This window comes from Cynocephalus volans, chromosome 16 (genome assembly GCF_027409185.1).
Source record: "Cynocephalus volans isolate mCynVol1 chromosome 16, mCynVol1.pri, whole genome shotgun sequence".
In the NCBI taxonomy this organism is placed as follows: domain Eukaryota; kingdom Metazoa; phylum Chordata; class Mammalia; order Dermoptera; family Cynocephalidae; genus Cynocephalus; species Cynocephalus volans.
In genome coordinates this window covers 60,707,265-60,724,514 of record NC_084475.1, presented here as the reverse complement: position 1 = coordinate 60,724,514, position 17,250 = coordinate 60,707,265, and the positions used below count along the sequence as shown (strand labels likewise).

The following is a 17,250-nucleotide window of genomic DNA, read 5'->3' as shown; positions in this document are numbered from 1 at the left end:
TTTGGAATATCAATTTTACATATAAGCAAAAATGTTGAATAGTTGTAATCATATCCCTGGAGTTACAGATCACACTGATAAAATGAGAGAAAAATTACTCAGGTCTTCTAAGGCATATGAATCATTAGAGGCCCACTAAAATTAAAATGTCATAATCTCCTAACTTTTTTTGGATACACTTTCAAATTTTATATAATCTATAGTTTGCACAAACAACTGGAGCCGAGATCTACTTAGCAAAAATAAGAACCCTATTAAAATTTAGAAAAAATATATAAGCACATCATCACTGTCAAAAATCAACTTAAACTTCCTTAAGATGGGCAGGTAAAGCTTAAAAATTTAACATATTTCCAAATGTCCTCCATTAGGACAAAAGAAACATATAGCAAAAGTATTTGGAAAGACTAAAACGAAAGAACACAGGACTTCCATTACCCATAAACCTAAACTTTTTTAATTTAAAAAAAAAACAAACCACTAAATCATAAGACTAAATCTTATCTTACTCATTTAAGTAAAAAATACAATAAGGGGCCGGCCTGTGGCTCACTCGGGAGAGTGTGGTGCTGATAACACCAAGGCCCCGGGTTCGGATCCCATATAGGAATGGCCGGTTCGCTCACTGGCTGAGCGTGGTGCTGACAACACCAAGTCAAGGGTTAAGATCCCCTTACCGGTCATCTTTAAAAAAAAAAAAAAAATACAATAAGACTTTAGAGGCTTAATGAAACATTCTTAGCACTAACAGTTACAAAATCAAAGTGAGATTCAAATATTAGCTATGTGCAGTAGAAACTAGACACCACACAGGAAAATGATTTGTATTTTAAGCCCAGAATTGATCACACACACGCACGCGCACGCTCATACACACACACACACACACACCCCTATAATGCCTTTCTCAGATTACTTTGGGCTAATAAACAAAGATTATACAGGTAAGCCAAAGTGTTTTTTCTTAACATTGGTATACAGGACAAACTTTTACCTTTTCTATGCAGTCATCAAAAAATGCCAATCCAGTATCTTTATCACTTACAAAACTGCAATCTTCAATGAAGCGAATAAAAATCTGTGTTTTAGATAAAAGGGTATAGAATTTTGTATAGGCACGATCTCGACTTTTTAAAAATCCTGAAGAAAACAAAATTACAATTAAATTCAAATTTTAAAGTGGAACTAGATGTTATATTAAACATTATTCTAAACTTGTATTTATCTATATTACATCTTCTTTTTACATATCCACATTTACAGAAGCTTCTAATAACCACATATAGTTCCTTCTGCCTAATTCAACCATGAAAAAAATTTAACTTATACCATTAACCTTTTCACTGAAATCTCAATCCCCTATAAGGAACCTCTAGCCCTACATCTCTCAAGTAGAAATTTCTCTCTGATATTCTGCGTACTCTTGATCCAATGGTCAATGCCCAAAGGGTCAATGTCCTTCCTCTGCAATGCTACCAGACAATTACTCATTATTGTCTCTGCTCATTTAAAGTTCAAGTACCTAGCTATTCCACCTTTTCCTCTACTAAACATAGCCATCTATTGATTTCAGGGACACTCTTTCCTTCGTTCACTGAAAACAAGGGCACATAATTAAGTCTCCTCCTTTCCAATTCCTAACATCATTATTCTTCCACACTCACAAGCACTAACCATACAACACTTTGGGTTATTAATTCTTTGATTTTCATGATCCTATGGCCTAGCCCACCTCAATCACCAACTTCTACACATAATCATACTACCTGGATTTTCCACACTAGCACTCAAAATAGCTCTTTCTCCCAAATCTCCAATTTTAATATCAATGCCTCCAATGCCATCTCTGCAAAGATGCCAAAGAGATTTTTTTAAGACACGCAGAGTCAATGTAAATCTGATCCTATTCCTACTTAGATATCCTTCATAACCTTCTAATGACTCTTAGAATAGAGACTGTAACCTTCACTGATCTAAAAGGTCCTGCATAATCTGGCTAATATCCCCATTTCCAGCATGATTCTTTAGCTTCTCTTCAGCCATTCTTTGATGCCCCAGGGTATTCCACATGCTGTGATCCTCCCTCCCATCCCTTTGATATACTAATTAGTAGAGAAATACTTAAAAAAAAATAGAAACAAATTATTACCACAAATAGTAACAAAAGTCTTTTTTTCTTCTAATGGATCTAGGCAATGATCAGCAAAACAATTAGGTGACAGGCTCACGGGGAACTATGATGAGTTGAATGAGGCTGACAATACTTAAACCTATCAGGAGTGCTAAAAGTGGGAAAGCCAGACATGTAGGTGTCTCCCATTACGATGCAATGGAAAGTAGCAAGCACCATGTGTTTTGGCACTACTTGCCAAGAGAACTGAGCCTTAATTTAATCAATTACCTAGATCTGCACTGTTTAATTCAGTAAGCATTACCCACATGTGGTGCTTGAAATGTAACTGATCAAAATTGAGATGTGCTATAAGTATAAAATACACGCTAGATTTTGAAGACTTAGTCCGAAAAAAGAAAATATAAAATATTTTATCAATAATTTTTAAAAAGACAAAAGGATTACTGGGAAAATACAGATTTTTTTTTTTTTTCCCTTTTCTGTGACTGGTAAGGGGATCGCAACCCTTGGCTTGGTGTCGTCCGCACCACGCTCAGTGAGTGAGTGCACCAGCCATCCCTATATAGGGTCCGAACCCGCGGCGGGAGCACCACTGCGCTCCCAGCCCCACACTTTCCCGAGTGAGCCACGGGGCCAGCCCAGAAAATACAGATTTTTAAAGTAACTGTTAAGTAAGAGTACAGAAAAGTAAAATAATTTTTATATGAATATTGATGTAGACCGAAGACACCTACTACATATATCAGAGTAGCTGAATAACAACAAAAATCTCTATAATTCCTTAAACCAACACATACTAAAAAGAATGAGTATATGTTTTCCCCTGGAACAAAGCTATATCTGTCAAAAATGTTTTAAAATTGTTACCTCACTCCACAAACTAATTGTTAGAGAATATTTTAAAGCCAATAGGGTACAAATCCGAGAACTACGCAAAACTGAGGAAACACCTAAAGGAAAATCACCAGCTATGTTCTACTAAGATAACTGACTATATAGTATTATAAATACAAGCAGTATCATTGACTTTTCATAATTAAAGACCCCCAGTTTCAGATTTCTCAGGAAAAAATGGGGTATAAAAATTAAAAGAAATTCAATTCAGAGAGCTAAGTTACAAATACATGGAAGTTCACGATTATTTTACTATAAATTTCTAAGAACTTATACAGTGAATATTACTTGGTAGCAAGAGCAAATAGAAAATATTCTTCACTTTAATAAAAAACAACTGTATTTTCAATTCTACTCACCCTGTCGATCAAATAATGAATCAGCAGCTGTGGCTTTATTTGAGGGAGCCTCAGTGATTGGTCTGAGATAAGTTCTATATCCTTTTAAAATAGATGCCATAAAACGCAAAAATGCTTCCTGAATTTCCATCTCAAGTTGTGTCATCTTCTTTTGCCAGGAGAAATCTGCTTCAATTGGAGTCATCTCAATTGCTGAACCTTCTTGAGTTTTTCGGTGAACTAATGAAGTAAAAACAGAAAATGGCATTAATATGTGATATCTATATACAAAATGACTGATTGATTAAGGAAATAGTCAAAATAAAGCCCATGACTTCTTCAAATTCCTCTCTCCATTAACATAAAGAGACCACTGATAGGGGATAGCTATCAAGGAGGCTCAAGCAGGCAGGGCACACAAGATGCTCAAAAAATCATGAACCTCAATATCCATTTCTTATTACTAGAATTTTGTGTGTAACAAGACTTTTAAAGTACAACAAAACTATGTTTAAATTTAAAAAGAATTTTCTCAAATACAGTCTTTGGTTAAAAATACTGCTTTTTCCTCACATTTACCTGAAGACAGCTGGGGATACAATTTCTTTAGGGTGCTAAGTAGATTTTTGCATGGCTTTTTGGGAAGCTGCTTCCAGTTCGTGTTCTTCTTTTCATCTGATCTATTACAAGAACATAATTAATAAAATCTGTTACTCATAACCCATTTTCACTAAACAAAATTCTTATATCAAACTAAAAAAGGAAAATGGAAAGATGTTTTTACTGCAGTTACAATTGATATGAGTAGTCTGAATAAGTGCTTTTCAAGGCAGTTCTCATTTCATTTTTTAATTGACCTCAGTCAAATGTGATCATCTCATTCTAACCCTCCAACATAGATTTTCAATGTTGGAGTTAGTAATACAACACTGAAGTCTTGTTTCAAAAGTTACATTTTAGAATTATGATATTTTAAGTGTCAAGTGTAACTGACTTGAATGAGACTACCTATTAGCAGGCCTCTAAAATACTGTGTGCCCAAATAGAGGGATTGCAATTTCATTGAAGACTAAAAGTATATTTAGTCCATTCAGCCCTCATCGTGGCGAAAAAAATAAATCAATCGTAACACCATTATTCAATGTAATCTATGACCATAAAGCACTAAAAACCAGACATGGAGATAACCATTTTAAATGTTTTACTAAAAGCTTATGTTTCCAGAATTTTATATAACAAGGATATAAAACACAGCAGACTCAACTGCCTGAAAAGCCCTCTTCTTACAAAAGTTTGTATAAATATAACAAACATTCTTTTAAATTCATTGCTCAATTGGCAGGGAAATCTTCAGGGGTTGAAAACACAGTGTAACACCAAAGCCACATTTGCCCTGAAGATTAACAACAGAGCATTGGATTTTAAAGGCCTCTCAGATGACTGGAAACAAAGTCTTGGTCCTTCCATGTAGGGTGTTAAAACTGAGACTTCCAGTTAAACTGGGATCCTTGAAAGGTTGCCACAGCTTGGATTTCAGGGATCAGGAGGATCTCCCCTAATAACTCATTACTAAAGTCCTGCCAACTAATAGGTGTAGGGTTTGAATGCACACTTCAGATATGATCCAAGAAACTCCAAGTCAAAATAATTAATTTCAAGTGTTCCCTGGCTGGTAAGGCCACCAGCACAGAAGCAAACATAATATCCTCTCCAGAAGGACAAATGACTAGTAAAAGAGCTAACACTTCCTATATGCCAAGTACTAATAAAAGACACATATTTTGACATCTCTGAAACTGGAACGTGTCTTAAAAGTGACAGCATATCAAATTTAACTCTGATCAACTTCTCTCATTTTATGTAATCACTGTCTAATATTTTAGTGCTATCTTTTAATCCCCCCAATTAAACACTGTCATTATTATCTGTATTCTCATCAGTTCGTAACCTGGCCCTGACATTTACTATCTATGGGACTTTATGCAAATCACTTAGTCTGTAACTCAATTTTCTTTTTATTTTTTTGCAGCTGGCCGATTTGGGGATCTGAACACATGACCTTGGTGTTATAAGGCCAACTCTAACCAACTGAGCTAACTTGCCAGCCTCAATTTTCTTACCTGAAAAATTAAGATGATAATGTACCTAATACACAGGGCTGTTGTGAGTTAATAAACTGTATTTCATCTAATCTAATCTGAGGGGCCATCAACTGTAAAATTCATTGTTGTTTTTGAACCAGTAAGAGTGAAGAAATGTTACCAATTAGAAAAAAGAATATTTTCTACATACTTCCTTGAAAGAGTTGTGAGCTACTTTATTCCACTGAATTGAACTGTTTTTAAAACAGGAAAGTTTGTTAGAAAGTGTTTCAAAGTGATTTTTGTGGGTATTTGTAACCATTACTCTCAAAAGAGAATTTATAGGGTCTTTTGCATAAATGTGAAAAAAAGATAAATCTCAGTACAATTTTTGTAAGACGCATTTTGGCTGCTTCATTCCAGTAAAATGAACTGCTTTCAGGACTGCGAACTCTGTCAGCAAGTTTATCACATGGTTTTAATGGGTATTTCTATCTGTATTGTTAAAAGCTCAATTAACATGGATTTTTACATACAGATAAAATAAAAATCAATCTCTGCAGGATTTCTGGGGGGAAAAAAGTTGCCAATTAAAGTTTACTTAACTTTACTGCTTGAAAGGAGAAAATTTTAAGCCTTAAGTATCAATATTTAAATATTGAGAACTATTAAAAAGATATAAAATACCCACTTGGGAGAGTGCGGCGCTGGGAGCGCAGCGACGCTCCCGCTGTGGGTTCGGATCCTATATAGGAATGGCCGGTGCACTCACTGGCTGAGTGCCCGTCACGAAAAAGACAAAAAAAAAAAAAAAAGATATAAAATATAAAATTATATACACATACATAATATAACATTTAGGTAAGTAGAAGGGGAAAATGCAGTAATTCATTCAATCCTAAAGAGAAAAAAAGAAAAACAGCACTGAAAAAGCAGAACAGAAAATACAAAATAAGACGGAAAATAAATGTCCAAATACAAGCCCATGGCTCACTCGGGAGAGTGTGGTGCTGATAACACCAAGGCCACGGGTTCGGATCCCATATAGGGATGGCCGGTTGCTCACTGGCTGAGTGTGGTGCTGACAACACCAAGCCAAGGGTTGAGATCCCCTTACCGGTCATCTTAAAAAAAAAAAAAAAAGTCCAAATACATAACAATACATGTAAAAGAACATATTCTCCAATTAAAAGACAAATGTTAGGCTGGCCAGTTAGCTCAGTTGGTTAGAGTGCAGCCTTGTAACACCAAGTTCATGGGTTCAGAACCCCATGCTGGCCAGCTACCAAGAGAAAAAAAAAAAAAAGAATCACAAAAGACAAATGTGAGATTGGATTTTAATGCCAGTTATATACTATATATAGAAAATATGAAATTAAAAGGATACAAAAGATATAATAAAAACAACTTAATGTCTGTAGAAAAACACAGACTAACACAAAGAGTATTAAGGATTAAATAAAAGTTAACTACATATAGAAGTATTTAATTAATTGAAGAATACAACAATTCTGAACTTGAGTGCACCTCATAACACAGCCGTGAAGTACAAAAAGCAAATGTCCAAATAACTATAAAATTCAAGCAGCAAATCTACCATCCCACTGGGAGTTTTAGAATTTAATTAGTATGAACACATAGTTCAAAACACATAAACATACCCTTGTTCCCCATATGCTCAGCTCCCTCCCCCCAAAAAAGATAACCACTAGTTTCTTGTGCATATTTTCAATGTTTCTATTCTAAAACTAACAAATACAAGTGTATATAATTACACCCGCCTTTTCTTTTTTGCACAAGTAGCACCACACCGTAATACACAATCATACACCTTGATTTCTTCATTTAATAATATATCTTTTGCAATCTTTCCCTGTACAGAAAGCATTCTCATTCATTTTTGTGTTTTTAGTAGTATTCCATTGTATGGATATACCATTTAACAAGTCTGAGACACCTGGATTTTTTTTCTACTTTGAACAAATTCTGCAGTTATAAACATCATTTCATGTAAAATAAAACTTTAGGATAAATTCCTAACAATGGAATTGGTAGATCAAGAATATACACATTTGTAATTTTGACAAATACTGCCAAATACTCTCCACAATACCTGCAGTGAATGTATAAGACTGCCTGTTTCTCAAAGGCCTCATAATAATAGCATGCTATCAAGCATTTCATTTTGGATTTTGGGGGCCAATCAGAAAAGTGAAAAAGGTGTATCTTAAGTGTAGAACTGATGTGGCATTTCTCTTATGAGAAAGCTACTTAAGAATCATTTCTATCTACTTTTCTGTGGAAAGACTTCATACTCTTTGACTACCTTTCTATTGGGTTATTTGGTCTTTTGTCAATTTCTAGGGACTCTCACAAGGAATATTTACAAAGACTGACTGTAAACTTGGTTCTAAAGCAAATCTGAACAAATACCAGAGAGTCAGTCACATACAGACCATGTTCTAACCACAATCCAACTGAGTTGCATTTAAGGGAAGAAAAAAAAAAACAAAAAAAAACTTTGAAACTTAAAAAGAACATTTTTAAATAATGCATAAACCAAACAAAAGACTTTGACAGAAATAAAGAATATTTAAAGCTGCACAAAAATGGGCTGGCTGGTTAGTTCAATTTGCTAGAGGATGAGGTCAAGTGTTCAATCCCTGTACCAGCCAGCTACCAAAAGAAAAAAAATTTTTTTTTTACTGACTGACTTTATAATGTAACTTAACACAAAGAGAGTAAAGGGGAAAAGTTAATGTTCATCTCAATAGATGTACAAAAAGTATTTATAAAATTTGGAGTGGTGGGGGGAGCCAGTTGGTTAGCTCAGTTGGTTAGAACATGGTAGTGATAACACAGGGTACAGGGTTCGATACCCGTACTGGCCAGCAGCACCTCACAAAAAAGAGCCTTTTAAAAAGTGCTTACACCTCGGGGCCCCACCTGATGCTCCTGGGACCAGACCCCATCCCACCCACCACCCATCCCCACCCACAATCAGGCACACCACCAGCCCCTCAGGGCCCGCCCGGGACCCCAGGTCATGGAGCAGGAGACCAGACTCCCCCCCCCCACAACCAGGTACACCGCCAGCACCAACGAGCATGGCAAAAACATCACCTCCACGTGGGTGGCCCACCACAGCCACCACAGTAACCATGGCTGCCATGAAAGTGGCTAGATGTCACAACCACCTCGCAGATGGTCTGCCAGCCACTGGAGTGCATTGACACAAGGAGAGTCACCAGCAGAGACCAAAGAAAAGAAGAGGATGTCTCTCTCCACAAAGCCCATTCCAGAACAAAAGAAGCATCTGCTCTATGATAATATTTGGGGACCTGAACACATCTCTCAGCATTGGACAGATCATCTAGGCAACAAATCAACAGAGTAACCATTACTCTTTCAAAGGGAGAGAAGAAATCTTGGGCTATCAGTGGGGGGGGGGGGGGGCAGATAGGGAGAGACTGGACAAGAGGCATAAATAATAAGTACAATTTGTAACAATATACATACTAGTAATGTTGATTTGATCAATATATGTCAACATTGAATCCCCAAAATATGTATAATCAATTAGGATTCAATAAAAAAAATTAAATTTAATTAAAAAAAATAAAAAGTGCTTACAAAATCCAAAACCTATTTATGATTTTTTCAAAAAACTCTTAATGATCTAGAAATAGAAGAAAACTTGCTTAATTTATTATTAAGTAATCAAAACCCTAGAGGAGGAGCCAACAAATTTTCACTATCAAGGGCCATACTGTCTCTGCCACAACTATTCAAATATGCTGTCATAGCATAGAAACAGCCATGGGCTACATGGAAATGAATGAGCATGGCTGTGTTCCAATAAAATTTTATTTACAATAACAGGCCTTGGACAGGATTTCAATCCCTACTGCAAAGCAATATCCATACTTAATGATGAACTGCTCAAAGCATTCCCTTTGAAATTAGAAAGAAGATAAGATACCAGCTATCACTACCTCTATTCTACATTATACTAGCAATCCTAGACAGAAAATTAAGATAAGAAATTTAAAAATATACAAGGATTATAAATGATTGGTTATAGCCAAAAAAAAAATTCAAGAGAATCTATTGACAAATTAAAATAAAAGAATTCAACTAAGTTGCTAGATATAAGACTACTATATAAAAGTCAACTGCATTTCTATATGCAACTAATAAGTAAAAATGCAACTAAAATACCATTTATAGTAGCAATAAAAACCATAATGTACTTAGGATTAAATAAGTCTAACAAAAGATGTGCATGATTTTTATGAAGAAAACAAAGTTTACTGAAAATCTTTAAAAAGATTAATGAAGTGAAATACTACATTCATGGGTAGGGAGACTACGTCAAAAAGATATCATCTGGGGCCGAGCCCGTGGCGCACTTGGTAGAGTGCTGCGCTGGGAGCGCGGCGACGCTCCCGCCGCTGGTTCGGATCCTATATAAGACTGACCGGTGCACTCACTGGCTGAGTGCCGGTCACGAAAAAAATAAATAAATGAAAAAAAAAATAAAACGGCAGTAGTAATATTTAAAAAAAAAAAAAAGATATCATCTGCCCCAAAATTAATCTATAAATTCAATACAAGTCTAACCAAAATCAAAACATAATTTTGTGTGGAGCTTAACAAGATATTACTAAAATTTATATGGAAAAACAAAGAACCAAATATAGTCAAAACAACTTTAAAGAAGAACAGGGATGAATGGACTTCCCATCTCATATCCTCACTTATAATTTTTAACAGCTTTACTGAGGTATAATTCATATGCCGTACAATTCACCCATTTGAAGTGTGTAATTCAATGGTTTTTAGTGTATTTATAGAATTGTGTAACCACTGCCACAATCAATTTTAGAATATTTTAATCACCTCAAAAAGAAACCCCACATGCTATTATCCCCCAATACTCCCAACTCCCCCTCTAATTCCAAGGCAACCACTAATCTACATTCTGGCTTTACAGATCTGCCTATTTTGGATATGTCATATAAATGGAATCATATACTTTTTTTTGCATAATGTTTTCAAAGTTCACCCATGTTGTAGACAACTTAATTTTAAAGTCATTAAGATAGTGTAATACTGACAAAGCAGCCAAAACAGACCAAAGGAACAGGATTAATAAGCCCAGATTCATACCCACACAGAGAAATTGCCATGTAAATGGTGTTGACACTGAAGACCAGCGGGCAACAGATGAACTGACTATTCAATAAGCAGTCTATGTGACAGTTGTGGGGAAAAAAGCACAGAACAATGGTATTTCTATGTCACATCATACACTAGAAATATCAAGTTTAGCTAAATTAAAGACCTAAATAAGAGAAGCAAAACCTTACCAAGACAGTATTTCATGACCTCAAGGCAGAAGATTTCATACACAAAAACTAAAAACAGTAATCCATAAAGAGAAATTGACAAATCTGATAAATTAAAATAAGCTCCTGTTCATCAAAAGACACCAAAAACAGAATGAAACGATACATCACAGTGAGGGAGAAGCTATTCGCAATGTATGTAACAGACCAAGAAATTAACTCCAGATATATAAGCAATTTCTAAATCAAAAGAAAAAGATAAACAATCCAATAGGACACTCCAAAAAAGGAACATCCAATTCACAGGAAAGGAAAACTAAAAAGAAATTAAAATGCTCAATTCGCTGCTAATTAGGGAAATGTGAATTAAAGCCACAATGAGATACAACTACCACAGAATTAGCAAAAAATTTAAAGGTCTGACCATAACAAACGTTGGCAAGGATATGAAATAAAGAGATTCTCATCTGCTGCTAAAGAGGGGGTAAACCTGGAAAAGTAATTTGGTATTAGCTATTAAGCTGAAGATGTTCTTTCCCTACCAACCAGTATTAGCTCTTCAAGGTATATATATACTTCAAGGGAATTTGCCCATGTACTCAAAGAAATTTGCACACTAATGATCAGAACAACCTTGTTTATAATTGCAAAGATCTACACACAACTTAAATGTCCATTAACATTGATGACCATTGAAAATGATTTAGAGCTACATGTATCAATTGAGAAAACTCACAAAGAATGCTGGGCAAAAAAGCAATTCACACAAAACTATTCACATATAAAAAATTTTAAGGGCATGCAAAACAAAATTTTATTTATACTAATACACATATAATAAATGTTTTTAAAATACATGGAAATGATAAACACCAAATCCAAGATAATGATTTCCTCTGGGAGATAGGCACAATACGTGGTTGTGGAGGACTACTGAGGGGTTTCAAATTTGGAGGTAAAATTTTATTTGTTAATCTGGGTGCTGGATAGATGGGATTTATTTACATTACTCTCTCTAATTTTGGAGTATCTGCAGCATTTCAAAATTATTTAAGTACAATTGAGCAAACAGTTCCAAGTTAGTTTAGAAAAAAAGTTTTGTCTAATAAAAATTTTATAGAAGTTATTCTTAACTGGGCAAAATCAAGAATTTCCATAATATTGTACCTAGAATAGTAAATAAAATAAGGTAAAAATCTGAGTTACAACTTCATAAATAATCATTTCTAAAAGCACTACAACAAACACATCCCTGAAATAATTGTTTTAAGGAAGAACAGTTTATAAACAACAAAACGTGTGCTACAAGAAATATGTAATTCATGCCAGTGGTTCATTATTTCCAGGCTGTAAGTAAATCTAAGTATGCATAGTAAAAGAGCTACTACAGCTATAACATTCCGAAATAAAATGGTAGATCCATTTCAAAATTATTTTTTAAGTTATAGCAAATTTTTCTTCCTCCTTAAGTTATTCTTTTGGTTCATGTACAGATATTTTCTAAACAAATTCTACTGCTGTGACAATTTAGGCCCTCATCCCAAGTTTGTCTCTATTCATTTTCTGCCAATCTCAAACAGTAAAGAATAGAACTGCTCCAAGACCTGGAAGTTGGCACCAACACTGGAGAATTTTCAATACTGCCCTTTCTCACTTGTGGGAAGGAGGGAGGGAGTGCAGTGGATCTTAAGCATCTACCCAGAGCTGCTACTTTGTGGTATGCTTCTCTCTGAACCCGCAGGTATACCACTACTGTACTTACCACCTCCAGCAAACACAAACTATGACTAATTTTTAATATCAATTTCTATGCAGTAAAGAGTATTTATAAAATTCAAATCCTAACAACTAAGAAAAAGGTGTACTATCCTACATTGTGACTAAACATCATCTCAAACAGGTAAGCCCATTTTACTTACATATGAATTTTGAATTAAACCTAGAAGGCATATCACCTCTGAAACTCTAAAAGCAGTGTTTAATGATTTTTTTCAAAGCCATACTTATAAATATAAATATCTCCTTCCTACAGTTAACAATGCTCAAATATAAAATATTATAATATTAAAAATGTTTTTATTCAAACCACACAGCTTTCCCAGATTCTGCTATCTGCCCTAGTTGAGAACTGCTGTATTCAAGATAAAAATTCATTAACAACTTTCAAAAATAGCATATTTCTAGATGCTTTCAAGGAGCTATAACTATATATGATGGAAAATATAAATGGGAGATAATATAAAATTAATCCACTTACATATATAACATGTTCGTATCCAAGTCAATGCAAACAACATCTTGTGGTGGGTCATGAAGATCAAAATACCTTGAGTCAACTCCAACTATAAATGGTAAAGGTGCACTAAGCACTGCAGCCAGTGAAAGAGGACAAAGGGGAATATATGGGCATTGCCACTGAAATGGAAAGATCATCTGGGAAAAAAGTTTTAAAAAAATTAACTAAATTTTAAATTTGCAATGAAAATTATATAATTAACTAATATTACTGAAAAGGGATCATTGAAAAGCACTTAAGTCTAGGTTTTTCTTTTACCTTAAACTTCATTCCACAACTAAATAAATATAAAATATTACTAAGCAATTCTATGAACCAATATGATTAAAATTTTCAAGCATGACAATGATCACTAGCATAATAAAAATGCTTACAGCTCTTAGCATGTTAATTCTTCTAATACCTATCTATACAAAACCCATATTCTCATTCTACAGAAAGAGTAAAGCAGAAAAATAAAATTGCCCAAAAAATCATAAAACAAACATGATCTTTAACTCTTACACATTTCATGCACCTATTAATTTTCAAAATAACCTCTGAGTAAAACCCAATAAGAGCACAAAGGATTAAGAAAAACTAATGATTCTCCTAGAAATTGTAATAAAAAAATCTCAACAAAAAAATTTCCTAACTACTCAAATAAACATATAAAATGATTCGACTTCAGTGATGCTTGACAAAGCTTATATAGTCACTATAAAGCACTCAAGAACCTTTGCCAGTTTTCTTTTACAAAGCTCTACCTTAATTCTATCATGTGTACTTTTAAAAAAAAAGTTTTTGATAAGTTTAAAAAAAAGAATAAAATTTTAAAAATTATTCACTGATATTAAAATTTTAATCATGGATGATAAATTTTTTCCTCTGCTATAAAATCCTCACTATTTTTCAAGGTCTAGTTCAATTTTCACCCTTATCCATCATCATTTATCCCCAAAAATGCCTGCAGCACTTATAACCTCTGCCAGTTATTACAGACGGGTATTCTGGATTGGATTTTGTCTTCAATCATTTATAAGTATTTACTTAACAAATATTTGAGGATTTATTATGTGCAAGCACTGTTCCAAAGGATGGGCCATAACAGTAAACAAAACAAAGATCCCTGCCCTCATGAGGTTTATAGTCTAGGATAAGAGTCAGTGAAATTTTTCTAAGACAGTAAATATTTTGGGCCTTATTGAGCCATATTGTCTGTCACAACTACTTAATTCTAACATAGTGCATGAAAGCAGTCATAGGCAAAATGTAAATAAATGGCTTATGTGTAAGAAAACTTTATTTACAAAAACGGGTGGCAGGCAGGATTAAATAGGCAGGATTCGGCCATAGTTTGCCAACACCTGGTCTAGCAGGAAGAGATAGAAAATAAAAGACATAATAAATAAAATATATACTTTGTCAGGAAGTGATAAGTGCTATGGAAAAAAAGGAAAATTAGAGCAAAGTGAAGGGGATTATACTCTCTGGTTTCTCTTCAGATCGTATAAATCTTTCGCCTTTTACAAAGTGAAGGGGATTAGAGTTCAGAGCAGGAGCAAGGGAAAGCAGGTTGTACTACGACAAACTGGATAGGCATCATTAAGAAAGTGACCACTGAGCTGAAATTTGAAGAAGGTGAGGGATTTAGCCAAGGAGAACTTTAGGAGAAGAGTGTTTCAAAGAGAAGGAATAGCTAGGGCAAAGGCCTTAAGGCATGGAAACTGCCTAATATGCTCCAAGGGTACCAAGGAAGCCAGTGTGGCTGGAGCAGAGTGAGCAAGAGGGAGAGCAGTAGAAAATGAAATCTAATTACTGAGGGGCAGTCAAGCAGGACCTTGAAAGGACTTCAGATTTCCTAGAATGCAAACAGACTATCTTCTGTTCAACAAAAGGAATGTTGCACCTGCCAACTATCTAAGAAATCTTAGAACAAAACAAGGTGACAGCAAAATATGACACCTTTCTCTTCACCCCTGACTTTTGCAATCCAACAAAAAATAGGGTCATTTTTTAAAAAGCACGTCTGAGTTTCAACAATTTTTGCTATGGGTGTCAATTAATTCTTTGATAGTTTTTGATATTCAAACCACCCTCCTTTTGAAGCATTTTATCCTATCACCGTTCATTTCAAGTTTCTCTTCTTCAAATGGTAACTTGCTTAACTACCAAATCCTGATTTATCACTGGACTTGAATGTAATTCAAACAGTTCTCCAACATCAGTTACATAAAACTCATAAATCTTGCATTTTTCATAAAATTACCAATTCCATGTTGCATTTTTCCAACTGTTCTTGCACTGTATTGCTAAAATCAATCAAAACACTGGGCCACAAAGAATCTGACAATGGAGCATGGATAAATACTAATGTTTTAGGAAGAAACACTTGGGTAGAAACTTCCTAAAACTGGCTAGTTCATTAACAAATATTTCCAAATTATAACAACTTTTGCTTTCACATGTAACTGTGGAGACTTGGAAAAACAATACTTAATGAGGATCACCTCATAAGACATCTCCTTCAATCTGGTTACTACTGGTTTCACTCCTAGCAGCATTTCGACCAGATTAAGATTTTAGAGACATGCCCCATTTGTTGTTTTAACAAGTCTTTATTGAATGCCTACTCTGTGCTAAATAACTGTAATAAGCACTAAGAATATGGGGGTAAACAAGAGACTAGGTCCTTACTTCCAAGAAACTTACATTCTTAAAACGGGGGAGGGAAGAGAGAGTCAACTATTTTAAATTAAACAACTAATAGGAGATAGGGTTAGAGAAATGGAATATCCAAAGTTCTATATTATGGCCCGTAAAGCCCTACATGATCAGACTTCTAAGTGCAATGAGAAGCCATCAAAAGGTTTTAAAAGGGGGAGGACTTGATTTTATTTATGCTTTACACAGGAGCTAAGCATTTGCATATTAACCTCATTTCACAATCACTTAAAATTTCCTATGTATTACTGGCTCACAATGATTAAAAGCTAAAATGGCTGGCCAGTTAGCTCAGTTGGTTAGAACATGATGCTGATAACACCAAGGCCAAGGGTTCAATTCATATACCAGTCAGCCGCCAAAAAAAAGTTAAAATGGGGAGAAATTAACCATGTAACTCATTTGCATAATTTCAGAGCAGCTGAAATTGGCAAGAGCTTCTCATTTAATATAATCAGCTTTATTCACAAGTTTTACTATCATGTAATCATATAGTTTCTACTCTCGACAGAACTATAAAATATGAAAAATTAGAAATTGACATTTTTCCTCAAATAGAAATCATCTTTGTTTTCTTTATACTTCCTATTTCTTTTTGCCACCCAATTATATTTATGTTAAACTTTTACTGGACCGATACTTTTCAAGTTGCTTTCTTTGAAGAAAATTTCCCTTTAAAGTAAAAATTCTACCATAATTTTGTACTAAAAGGAAAACTGTATACTTACGGCTACCACGGCTTCAGCTACCCCTGTCAACACAGCTGGCCTAAGAGAATGAAGCAGAATCTTGCTCTCAAGTAAAACAAAGAGCAGCAGAGTTGCACAATTCTCAGGACCCAGATTCATTAGCAAGGTGCTAAAGTTTGCTCCACTAGTAAAAAAAGAAAAAAAAGAGATGCTTGTGAACTATTTCACAAAAACATGTTAAGATTTGCTTATTAAATTATTTCCTAAGTATGAATAGATTGAGACTCTAGTTGTTAATGTCAAGTTCTGACTCATGAAAAGTAGTTAATTTAATGAGACAGTATAAAGGGGTGATTTAAACTCACCCTTTGGTAACAAACAGGGATGTCAGGAAAGATTTTCCTGAAGCACAACCACATGGAGCTGAACTCAAAAGAATGCAGATACAGGTGGGAGAAGGGGAATGGGAAACAACATATGCAAAGGCCCTGAGGCAAGAAAAAGCTATTGTCATCTTCAAGAAATTCAAGTAAATCTATTGTGACTAAAGCATAACAGAGAGGGCATGAAAACAGCAAGACATTAAGCTGAAATTGAAATGACACAATTATATTTTCATTCTCACATGGACACACTGGTTACAGTGTGGATAAAGAAGTGAAGGAAGAGTAAGAGTACAAATTAAGAGATTAACAACAAAGTAGTTCAGTAAGAAATCATGCTAGCCTAGACTAACGATGCCAATAAAGAGAAGCAAATAGATT

At 34.6% G+C, this 17,250-nt stretch overlaps 1 protein-coding gene across 2 annotated transcripts in view; it reads right to left on the bottom strand.

The window, feature by feature from the left end:
* DENND4C (DENN domain containing 4C) overlaps positions 1-17,250 on the bottom strand; it is a 126,892-nt gene that overhangs the window by 42,266 nt on the left and 67,376 nt on the right. For both annotated transcript variants that reach the window (XM_063081447.1, XM_063081448.1), the window contains exons 9-13: positions 16,526-16,670; positions 13,056-13,231; positions 3,946-4,046; positions 3,388-3,606; positions 995-1,140 (exon numbers count right to left, since the gene is read on the bottom strand). In XM_063081447.1, coding sequence (XP_062937517.1) covers positions 995-1,140; positions 3,388-3,606; positions 3,946-4,046; positions 13,056-13,231; positions 16,526-16,670 — 787 coding nt within the window. The remainder of the gene's footprint in view (positions 1-994; positions 1,141-3,387; positions 3,607-3,945; positions 4,047-13,055; positions 13,232-16,525; positions 16,671-17,250) is intronic.